General features: G+C 34.7%; 1 protein-coding gene across 2 annotated transcripts; it reads left to right on the forward strand.

Annotated features, from left to right (window-relative positions):
- The first annotated feature begins 870 nt into the window (after positions 1–870).
- LOC126747787 (uncharacterized) lies at positions 871–1,866 on the forward strand. 2 transcript variants are annotated; one of them, XM_050456589.1, is made up of 5 exons: positions 871–1,028; positions 1,082–1,141; positions 1,199–1,279; positions 1,376–1,477; positions 1,535–1,866. In XM_050456589.1, exons 1-5 carry the CDS (start codon positions 992–994, stop codon positions 1,786–1,788), a joined length of 534 nt encoding a protein of 177 aa, XP_050312546.1. In that variant the 5' UTR covers positions 871–991; the 3' UTR covers positions 1,789–1,866. The 2 variants fall into 2 exon arrangements, with proteins under 2 accessions (XP_050312546.1, XP_050312547.1); XM_050456590.1 differs by having other exon boundaries at positions 1,199–1,273.
- The last annotated feature ends 10,179 nt before the right edge of the window (positions 1,867–12,045 follow it).

Consider the following 12,045-nt stretch of genomic DNA (forward strand, 5'->3'; position numbering starts at 1 on the left):
GGCCGCATATTTTTCCCGGTACTACCAAGCTCTCTCCAGGATGTGGCAGCCGGTTTAGTCTTATACGTGGGGCTTGGTAGCACCCAGCCAGCTTTCGCCCCATAAAGCTGACTAGTTAAAGTTTTCCTGGTTCCTTGGATGTCTTAGGGCCGGTTGTATAAATCAATTTTGATCTTAGGTTCAACGGAACGCCGATCAAAATGTGAACTGCGTTCATTCGATATTCTGTTGTTCAATGTAAACTGAACTTTAGTTCAGCTGAACTGAGGTTAGTTTAGGTTGGCACTACAAACATTTAGTTACTTTTGGTTTTTTTTTATTTTTGACATTTAACATAACCTAAAAGGAGATGTTTGTTTTGTTTTTGTTTGATTTGGTGGGCTGGGTTGCTTGCAAGTAAAAAAAAGTAAAAGCAGTAAAAGTTTATAAAAAGTGCATTTTCTACTTGGTGTGGCTGGTACTACTAATTAAACTTGATTTTAAATATCTATCTATAGATAAGTACAAATTGATATTTTTGCAAGCCGTTAAATACTTTCGAATTTCATTGTAGTAGGTATTGCTTTTATTTTATTGGGTACAGTATTTAGTTTTTGTATTTATTATTTGTAGATTCTTATTTGGTGGTGGAATATTTTATAAATGGATTCTTGTAAGAAAAGAACTGTTAATTTCAGTAAAAAGGAGGTTGGCATATTAATGAGCCTTGTACTAAAATATAAGGGCACAATTGAATGTCGAAAGACTAACAAAATGAACAACGATTTAAGGCAGAAAGCTTGGGAGCGTCTATCAAATGAATTTAATAGCATTTGTGGAGAGCCTTAAAGATGCAAAAGTTCTTCGTGGCAAGTATGAAAATAAAAAAAAAAGGTCAAAACAAAAATTTGCTGATGAAAAAACATACCTACGAGGAACTGGAGGAGGGCCTGTAAAACCTAAGATAATTGACGATATCGACAAACAAGTTAAAGAAATTATAGGTACTTAGATGACAGGCTTTGATTCAGAATTTGATGGAGATAGTAGTAAGTTTTAGAAAAATTAATAATAATTCAATTAAAAGTTATATTTGTTTCAGAATATGGCAACATGCAGATGGAAACTCCTGAGGGATCTCGTTTTAATATTTCTGATTCAGGTAAGACTATTGTTGTTTTTAATTAATAGCGTCTATCAATGATTTTTTTTTCAATAGAGTTACCTAATAAAGACATAGAGCAAATGGAGGAAGATGGCAAAGATTCTAATGAGGAAGATAGTTTATTGTCAGGTATAGGTAAACGCTATCCCTATACTTATGTTTCAATTATTAGTATTAATAAACAATATGTTTAGATGACACTTTCTTCAATTCTGACTATTCTTATTTTAGCTGCTTCACCTACCAACTGGAACAAAATAACCCCAGAAAAGCTTCGCACTCCAAAATCGAAGCCATTGAAAACCATTTTGAAGAAGGCTTGTGCTAATAAGGGTAAATTTTGTAATAATTATTATATTTCAAATTATTTAAATTTATTTTAATTTTAAGAAAATAAAAATGTTCTGTCAAATAAAATTATTTCCTGGGCTGCAAATAAAGCTGAATTAGTCTCCAAGGAGACAGAATACCTTGAAAAAGAACATCTTTTGAGAGTAGAAATGATGAAGGAACGCCACAAACATCAAATGGCACTAGAAACAAAGGAGAGTGATGAAAGAATTCTTATTCAAGCTAAGAAAGCTGAACTAGAGCTGGAGATCCTTCAACTGAAAAAAGATCAGCTGCTATCTGCTAATAAATGATGTCTGTTTTTAAAAATATGTATTTGTAAAATAAGTTGTATTTTATTTATAAAATAAAAAAATGTTTTTAAAATTTAACCAATTCTTGTTAATTTTATGTGTGGAAATGCAAAATTAAAAATGTTTTTGTGATGGGTGGTGGGTGTCAAAGTAATAAAAACAGTAAAAAAAAGTTTTTATTGCAATTTTGAGTTCTACTCATGTGCTACATTATCTAACAAAGGCTGAAAATACTCAGTTATCAAAGCTTGCCGAACCACATTATTTAAGGCTATATTCTCAACACCTGGTTGTACCATAGGTATAGGGATATTTCCTAATTCAAGAGCCGCTTCAATTTCTTCATTTACAAGGGGAATGTCATCTCTCAACATGCATGCAATATTATGAAGCACTGCACTTGAGACAACTATTGCTTCCACTTTTTGCACATTTAATTTAATTCCTAATGCTAATATTGGGAATCGACGTTTTAATACACCAAAGCATCTCTCTATTGGGTTTCTCGTTCTTATTTGTGCTTCGTTGAATAAATGTTCTACAGGAGTGGTTGGGTTAGAAAGTGGTGTAATCAGGTATGGTTTGTTACCATATCCACTATCACCCACTAATAAATTTTCGCCAAAATCACCATTTTCAAATCGAGCTCGTACTGTTGAGTTCCTAAATATATTTGCGTCATGAGCAGACCCAGGCCATCTGCACACAATGTCCCAAATTTTTAGTTGTGAGTCGCATATTGCATGTATATTAAAAGAAAAATAACCTTTTCGGTTTCTGAAATTTTCTGGTTCTTCTCCACCAGGAGATTGGATTTTTACGTGGGTACAATCCAAAGCCCCAATACATCTTGGGAATCTGCTAATGTTGAAAAAACCCTGTCGAACATTATTTATTTCTTCATCGGGTAGTGATATATAGGTTTCATGCATATGTGCAATTGCCCGGGACACTTTATTAATAACTCTGCTTGCTGTAGATTTGTCCACACCAGAAAAATCTCCAGCTGCTTGCACTCTGCAAATGCACCCTGTTGCAAAAAACCTTAAAGTTAGGAGTACCATTTCTGAAGCCGATAGAGCGTGATTCCTTAAAAATATAATAAGTACCTATATCATAATACGTAGTAGAATAAATAAAAACATACTAATTTTACCTTCTGGTTGTGAAAGAGATTGTGGGAGAAATACATTCACTAATGTAAGCAACTGTCTTTTTCGTCAAGCGAAATCTTTGTAAAAATTCATTATCTGTCCATTTAGTAAAACGATCAGGACGTTCTCTGAATGTCCGTGGTTGTCTAGGATTCATTACAGCATTCACAAGACCCAAAAAATCTTCATCATCAGTAATAACTTCGTCGTTAAATTCATTCATTTTTATAAACCCAATAATAATGAGAAGGAGATAAACAAAGCACAAAACTTGTGAATGTGAGGTTAGAAAATCACTTGAACGAAAGTTCGGCTTCTTGAACGGCGCCAAGTGGGCGTTCACTTGAACTTCGAATTTGAACTTAGATCAGTGTCAAATATTATTGATACAACAACTTTTTTACTTTGAACTGCAGTTCAACAATAAACTACAGTTCAAAGTGTTTATACAACCGGCCCTTAAAGGCTTAAGGCATTGACGTTTAAGGTGCCCTTCCTCATTGCAATTCCAGCATTGCAATGGTCTTTTAGGTTTCCTCGCTAATAATGATTCAATCTTCTTTAGGCGGTCTTCGAGATCACTTTCCGAAGTTCTGATTTGTCTTATTCGCGTTTGCCTTCTAGTTGCTTGCTAAAAGCTGCCTCATACTCTAGTCCATGAGCCAAAGCTTCTGATATACTTTTGATGAGCCATCCTTAGAGCGTGGTTAGTATCTGGATCTCAAACTCCGTCAATAAAACAATTTATAGAAATTTGTTCTCGGAACTCCGTTGGGGCTGAAGGGTAAGCCAGATTTACTAATCGAGCAACATCGGCCTCAAACTGTTGAAGTCCTTCCTCGGGTTCTTGTCTTCTAGATTTCAATTGAGCCTGGTACACTTGTTGTAGATGGGCTTCACCGTATCTCATCTCTAAGGTACGCACCAGTACGTCGAAATTGAGCTGATCCTCAGATGGCACCATTCTTAATATTTCTGTAGCTTCTCCTCTAAGGCTTAGCTTAAGACTGATTGCCTTTTCTTCATTATCCCAGCGATTTCCCCTAGCAGCGGTCTCAAATTGATTCAAATAAGTACTCCATGCTTCTTTGCCGTCGAATTTTGGTGGCTTTACTTTCATCATTGTTTGCATTCCAGGATCGGGATGAAGAGGAGTCCGTTTTACTTTCATCTCTAGTTCTTGGATTTTTTTTTGTTTTTTTTCTTCTTCTACCGTTGCTTCGAAGTTAGTCATTAATTGTTTCTGATCCTTCTCCAGATCTTCTTTAAGTTGTAAAACTCGTTCCTCTTGTTTTCTGTCTCGTTCCTCCTGCTCCTTTTTAAGATTATCTTTTAAGTTAAGTAAGTCATCTTTCATTCATGGTCCTTATCAGGTCTTCATTTTCCTTCTTCAGGTCAGATTTAATTGTCTTTAGTAAATCTTCCTGTTTCTTGTTTGCGGTCTCGTTTTTCTTGTTCTACCTTCTGTTTACGGTCTCGTTCTTCTTTTTCTACTTTTTGCTCTTCAAACTTCCTTAATAGCAGCTCCATCAATTTCTCGGTCTCCATCTTGGCCTGACTTCTTGTTAAAGGCATCCACTAAAATGAGCTTCCAAATATCCTTTACTTCTGACACCAATTGTAACGAAATTCGGGAACACACTTTTATTGTCAACGTTTAAAGCACTAACCTAACTTGCCTTGACTGTCGTTTAATTGTTTCCAAAGTAAAAACTGACTTAACAATTAAAACTGAATGAATTGTCACGAAGCGCGTCCTTTTTAAAACCCGATGGAACAGTTTCGAAATATTTAGAATTATCTTCATTGTATAATTTTAGGAGAATACTGACAGTCAAAGCAAGCAAGTATACACAGTAGAAAATTAGAACTACAGGGATTTACAATAATATAACCTAAATTGGGGCCAAAACGGGGCTCTCGAACAAGATGAACTACTTAAAAACTAAACAAAATAGATGAAAATAATAAACCAAACGTAAGTAGAACCCTAAAGAAACCCTACGAATCAACTTTAACTACAGAATACTAATAAAATTGTACAAAAACTAGCAGAATAATTAACGTATTTACATTTTCATAATAATATACTAAGCTTTTAACAAAAATGTCCAATGAAAACCAATATAAATCAAAATATGAATTTCCTATTACTCTTTAAATGGCTTCCGTGAAGAATTCAAAAAAATTAGTTTCGTGTGTTTGGAGAAAATTGGTATTGGGGTAAGTACTATAAGCTTTATAATTTATTTAATAGTAATCTACATAAAAATGTATATTATGAGTAATTTAATTTGTTGTTGCGTGACCCAGATTATGAAGATGACTTCTAATTTTCATAATGGTGCTAACATGCCGAAGTCTAGCCTATAATTATCTATCGAAAAACAAAATAATGTATAAAACAAACGCATGCTAGCTCCTATAATTCTTTATAACCCAAATAAGCAAAACGGAACCGGAAGGTAGGTTGTACCTCCATTTAGGACACGCATTTAAAACAAAAAACGGAATGAAAACTAGGGGTTCATCCAATATTACAACCGAACACGCTATGGTTTTCCGTTCTTTGAATTGCTATTTATTTTAGAAGAATTGTGTTTATATCTGATCTAGATTTATTCATGATTACATTTTAATTATTTTTAATTTACTTCGTGAAATTATTTTATAACAATTTATGAGAATCTGATTTCTGCAAGTATTCGTCTTATTAATTTTTTTTTTACACGTGGTGGCGATCGCGTAAGCAAAAAATACGAAGAAAAGCGAGTGGCCGTGAGAAAATTTCTGGAGACTTTGAAAGGAGTGGAAAGCCATTATTGTCGTTCGAAATCAAGTAGTCGGCAATATTTATCAATATTGTAGTAATTTAAATGTTTCCAAGCTTTGCAGGCTCTATAATCAAAAAGCGACCTTTAAAGTAAAAAAAACTTTTTTCCATCACATTTTTTCAAGAGAATACAACATTGGATTTGGAAGTCCTGTAACCGACGCATGTTTGCCAATTTTTTGCCAAACTTAAAGAGGTTGACTGCAATATGATAACATATTCGTTTGATTGTCAAAAAAATTTGGTCAATCCCAAGGTCCCCGACTAGATTGCTTATTATAGCAGGCAGTTATACACATATAACTTTACTGTTATTCAAGGTTCTTCCAAAGCAAAAATGACCATGGCAAACGTTCATATCTACACTTGGATGGAACATCAACATAAAAAGGGTTCAAATGAAATCTCTTTGGCAGTCTATGATGTTCTTTCAAAAGCTGATTTGTCCTCTTATTCGGTCATAAGGCTATGTGCTGACGGATGCGGTGGACAAAATCGCAATACTGTAGTAAACTTAGGCCAAGACTGTCTGATTATGGACTGGATATCTCAAGTTTTTTAAGCGGTTTTTCAAGGCGATTTTTTAAAAAATGTCAGCTCTTGGTATTTTAAGTTCTCCTTTAGTAAAAGGTTTATATTGACTAAAAACTCTGGTGAAAATAATATTATGGTTAGAGAAGAACAATTTTATAACTCGGATACTGGGGTACCTAAGTCGATTCGAAATCGAAAAAAAAGGAAAAAATGGGATCATTTTGCTCCAGACACGGTTCCAATGGGAGCTCCAGTAAATTCTGCCAAGTTAAAGGATGTTGATAATTTACTAGAAAAACATTTTGGAAATGAACGGAAGAGCAAAGAGGATTTAAAGTTTTATAAAGATGTTTTAGATGGAATATCGCAGCCATTGATAGGACCTAATTCTGAAGTTCCAAAAGATCAATTTTGCGAACCACGAGAAGCAGAAGATAAAGGAGAATTAAGAATTTAACTTTTAAGACTTTTGTACTTTTAAAAATATAGATGTCCCTTCTCAAACTCGGTGTTGTTTTATTTTTTTGCAGCATAACTTGTCAAATCCAAAATGACTAATCAAAATTTGTCCTATCCATTTTTGTTTATTTATTTTAGCCGATTAACGACTTAACATGGATAAGACGAGTTTTGCTATGAGACACCTCATTTGGAATCTTGTAATTTTTCTTTTGATGCCATTGGTTTTTCGGAAACCCAAAAGGTTTTAAATGTCAAAAACATTCATATTTCTGGATATGAGCTCTTATATAATGAGAGTACCATAAACAATGTGATGGCTTCATTCTATATGTTAAGACCAATATACTTAGGGAATGTAAAATAATTACTGTAGGAAATGCAATATTTGTCAGAGCCATAATAAATAAAAGTAACAAAAATATAGGGTTAATAGGGCACTATCGGCTTTCGTCATTAGATAAAAATAACTTTATATCTCAGTTAGGTGACCTATTTACAAAATGTATCACAGAGTTTTTTGATATTGAAATTCTTTTAGGAGACATAAACATTAATATAATGCAAACAAATAAAATTGAAGTAGTACAATATTTAAATGTGTTAAATGGATTTGGGTATATCTGTGCCATAAATAAACTTACTGGAGCACAAAATGGCCAACAACCTTCATGCATGGATCACTATTTTTTAAGATATGTAGGGGACACTGCTGTACAGTCGAGAGTTATGTACATTGGAATTTCTGATCATTTTCCTATCCTATTAAATATTAATTTAAAATCATTGAAAAAAGACTTACCTAAAAATCATGTTATCAAAAGGTTAAACTATAAAAAACAGCTTGTTTATTAAAGAGGAAAATTGGTTGGATGTTTTGCAATGTACAGATGTGGATGATTGTGCTAATCTTTTTGTGAATAAAATTAAAAAGAACATTGACTTTGCGATAGCAGAAAAATATATTAAGAGTAAAGAAAGAAAATTAAAAGCATGGATAACACTGGGACTTTTGACTTCTATTAGGCAACGCGATAAACTAAAAGAAAATAAGCACAATTCAAAATACAGAGAAAGCATTGAAAAACTTCAAAATATACAGAGATCGGCTTAGTAACCCAATAAAACAAACAAAAAATAATTATTATTCTGGAAAAATTGAATTATCAAGACAAAACATTAGACAAACATGGAAAATTATATAAGAGAAATTATGCAAGGTGACTGATAACGAGGGCAGAACTATAGATAATGATAGAGAGGTGGAAGATGCTTTTAATTATTATTTTAGTAATGTAGGTAAAAATATGGCCAAAGAAATAAATAATACAAAACAAATTAAATATAAAACAGACAAAAACAATACCTAAAACCTATCAATAAAAATGAACTTATCCTTCAGATACAATCGCTAAAAAATACGGCAGCTCCGGGAATGGTATATCTGTTAAAATCATAAAAAATTATCACATCTATATCATCGAGCCACTTTTACATTTAATAAATTGAATATTTAAATGTGGTTATTTTCCACAAATTTTAAAACATGGCATTATTACTCCTATACATAAGTCAGGAACCAAAGAGGCCTTAAATAACTATCGACCTATCGCACTAACTAGCAACCTCTCAAAAGTAATAGGAAAGTGCATTAAACTTAGGCTGAATGAATATCTAAATTAAGGAAGAAGTCTATTCTGAAGCGGAGTCAATATAATATTGAAAAGTTAAGGGGAAGTCTTTTCTCCACAAATAAAATGCTAATCCTCTGATTTTAGGAGTGATGTGTTATAGGGTGTGAACAAATAAAAGTGTGTTAATGAGTCAGATCAAATCAAATGTCAGTGTTACTGTTAGGGCCCAAGGAATTAAAGAAAGTGTTGCTCTCAAATTGAGTTTGCTCATTAATACAAGTGTAAACCGGTGATTTGATGGCTTTATTTATTTCCAGGATTTCCAAAAGATCCAACCTTAACCCCTTCTGACAAACATGGAGCACCTCAGGCAGAAAGACAGACCTGACAGAAATGTTTTCACCTTTTCTGGCAGAAGTGTCTATGTTTTTTCTTGAAAGATAAATATCAAATTGCGAGATTTATAAAAAACATATAAGATGTTGGTATAGGTACGTCGATGACATATTCACAGTCTTCACTGGTTCCACGGAGGACTTAATGGAATTTCAGGCATTTCTAAACTCTATCAATCCTTCTGTTCATTTCACTCTTGAACAAGAACAATCAGGCAATCTACCTTTTTTAGACCTCTTAATTAAAAGAACAAACAACATAAAACTCAAATTTGAAATTTATAGAAAACCAACTCCTACGGATAATGTTTGTTCAAACCATCCAGTTAATCAAAAGCTTTCCGCATTTAACTCACTTCTCCACCGTCTTTTTAATATCCCTCTTTCTCAAAAACATTTTAAAATTAAACATTTTAACTCAATATAATTTTTCAAATTGCTCGGAACAATGGTTATCCTGACAAGATTATAAATTCTCTTTATTTTAAACATCTTTACAAACATTTAAATAAGCCACATACAGTGTGGTGACTTTAACTAGAATAAATTCAGTTAAAACTAATCAAAATTTATCTCGACCCGTCGATTTTTGTTTATGTTTTTTCACATTTCAAGATAGTTTTTGTATTTTTTCACCTACAGGGGTGGTCCAAATTAACACAAACATTTTATGAGTATATTATAATATAAGTATATAAGTATATAAGAGTATAATTAATAAATGAATAAAATTGGATTTTTGAAAAAATCAGATCGTAAAAGCAAAAATATTTTTTAGGAAATATTACCACAATTTAACAAAATATTTTTACTTTTATTTTAACTTACTTATAAAAACAATTAAAGTATGCAGTATTAAAAATTATTTAAACTCGCAATGCCTATCAATCAGTGTGTGAATGGTTAATTAGTTGTTATTTTAAGAACTTATGAGTTTATTGTAACGGCTCTCAGCCCAAATAAACTAAGAAACAAAATTTTATTATTTTTATGTTCAATGTCAGAGAATAATAATTCAACCTTACTCACTTGGACACTAGCTGCTTTCCTTTTTCCACGTTAAACAACAATTGATTAAAATGTCAGGAATCTTGGTCTCTAACTAAAAACTTGAACCTGCGGGTCAAACTATTTATTAAACATAAGTAGAAACTATGGTATATACTAATTAATAGACAGGCCGATTGTGACTAAACTGACATTTATTGATATAACAGTACACATTACACACGCGAATTGCAAAGCTACATAACCGATTACTTTTATTACATGTTTTCTTAATATTTTCTTTTCTAGAATAAAATGTTACCAACATCTTCATAGATTTAAATAGGAAAAACATTTGGAAAATGCCAGGTTGCAGGAGTTTTAACCACTTTTTGTACTTCAGTCTTCCAGTCAAAAACTGAGTAATCTTCTCCCATCTTTAACACTGTGGAATATTCTTTTATAATTTTGTAGGTTTGTAATGATGTAGGTTTCTGGATTAATAATAGTGGAATATTTTTTCACCTTTCTTTCAATTTGAGCAAATACTCGATCAGGGGGGAGAAAAGAATGACCAACAGGGAAATATAAGTTCTACACATTTCACATTGGGGGAGAACAGCATTGCGGCCAGTATTGAATCATCCCAACCATTGTGGTATTCTTATTTTGCCCCCCACAACCATCGGCTACTTAACGTACTTTTTTTTTTTTTTTTTTTTTTGCGGTCGGTGGAGAAATTCTTTATGAACACTGGTTACGCGGCGCCGCCCCCAGTAGTGTGGGACTCAGTGTCGAGTCTGTTTCGTCCTATACCCACTAAAACTCCACCGCTGGGTGGTGCCTTGTGGCTCCCTACACTGCGGTCTGCTAAGAAGCAGTCCTATTGTATCCCATATGTTTAGTCCCACAGGTTCAATTCTGTAGCTTCAAGGAAGTCCAGGATTGTGCCCAGTGGTAGATTTCTTATACCCTCTGGTGAGGGTTTCTCTTCCCCCAGGAATGTTGCCCTGGTTTGATTAAATGCTTCACAGAAGCACAGTATGTGAAGAGTTGTTTCGTCCTCCTCATTGCATCCCCTACATAGCGAGGTAACTGATTTCCCTAGCGTATGCAGGTGTTTCCTGCTGGGTGCATGGCCTGTAAATAGCCTCGCGACCCTTCGCAGTTGTTGTCTGGAGAGGCCCAGTATGTTCTCACCCTTCTTGAAGGGTGGGCTGCCTATAAGTTGTTTGGATTGTTCCATCTTTGGCAGCTGTTCCCAGTAGAATTTGTTCTGGTTTGTTAGCCAGTTGCCGATTTCCCTCTTCCAGGTCTTATCGTTGACACAACATGTTGGTTCAGGGCCTACCAGGCTGTTGCTGGCTCCCTGAGTTGCAAGTTGGATAGCCCTTCTTGCAGCCTTATTGTTGCCCATATTCTCTGCTAGGATTATCTCTGGTCTATTTTGCGCTTCGGCGAGGTTCCTGAGATCCTCCCAGCAGCTTTGCACAGTCCTTGACTTAGTCTCGAACTGTTGTAGTGCAAGTGTTGCAGCCAGGTCTCCTGTGAAAATTGCGAAGGTTTTGCCTCTTGGCAGCCCTTCTCTCATCAGTTGGACACATGTTTGTATTCCTATTATGCTTGCCTGTAAATTTGTTGTTTCCAGGCCCAGGTTTAGCATAAGTTGTCTGCCCTGTTGTTCGTCCTCCACCATGCCCACAGCTACCCCAATCTTGAATCGTTTGGTTGCCGTGTGCCATACTGAGTAACCTCTTTGCCTGAGCCTGTCCGCTTCTGCGTCCAGTGGTCCCCTTTTCTCTTTGATGACAAAAGGTTTGTCTAGGTATGTGACCTTGGTTCTGTCTGTTCTTAGAGCCAGGCGCCCAAGGTCCTGTATCTTGTCAAATAAGGCATTGTGCCCATCTTTCGATAGGATTGTTGCGCCATTTGACAGCAGTCTTTTCGCCCCCGATATAGCTTCAGCCCGTACCACTAAGTGTAGCGGGCTTAGTCCTATCAGGTTCTCTAGGGCAGCAGTCGGCGTTGTTGACATCGCTCCTGTTATGCCCAGACATGCTGTTCGTTGTGTTTTGTTGAGTATCTGTATTACAGTCGTCTTTTCTGCCGCATGCCACCATATAGGTGCTGCGTATGTAATGATGGGTCTAACCATTGTCGTGTACATCCAATGTACCATTTTTGGTGACAGTCCCCATGATCTACCGAACATTCTCTTACAGTACATAAGAGTTTTCGTGGCTTTATTTGTAGCCTGGATT

This window comes from Anthonomus grandis, chromosome 20 (genome assembly GCF_022605725.1).
Source record: "Anthonomus grandis grandis chromosome 20, icAntGran1.3, whole genome shotgun sequence".
NCBI classification, from domain to species: Eukaryota; Metazoa; Arthropoda; class Insecta; order Coleoptera; family Curculionidae; genus Anthonomus; species Anthonomus grandis.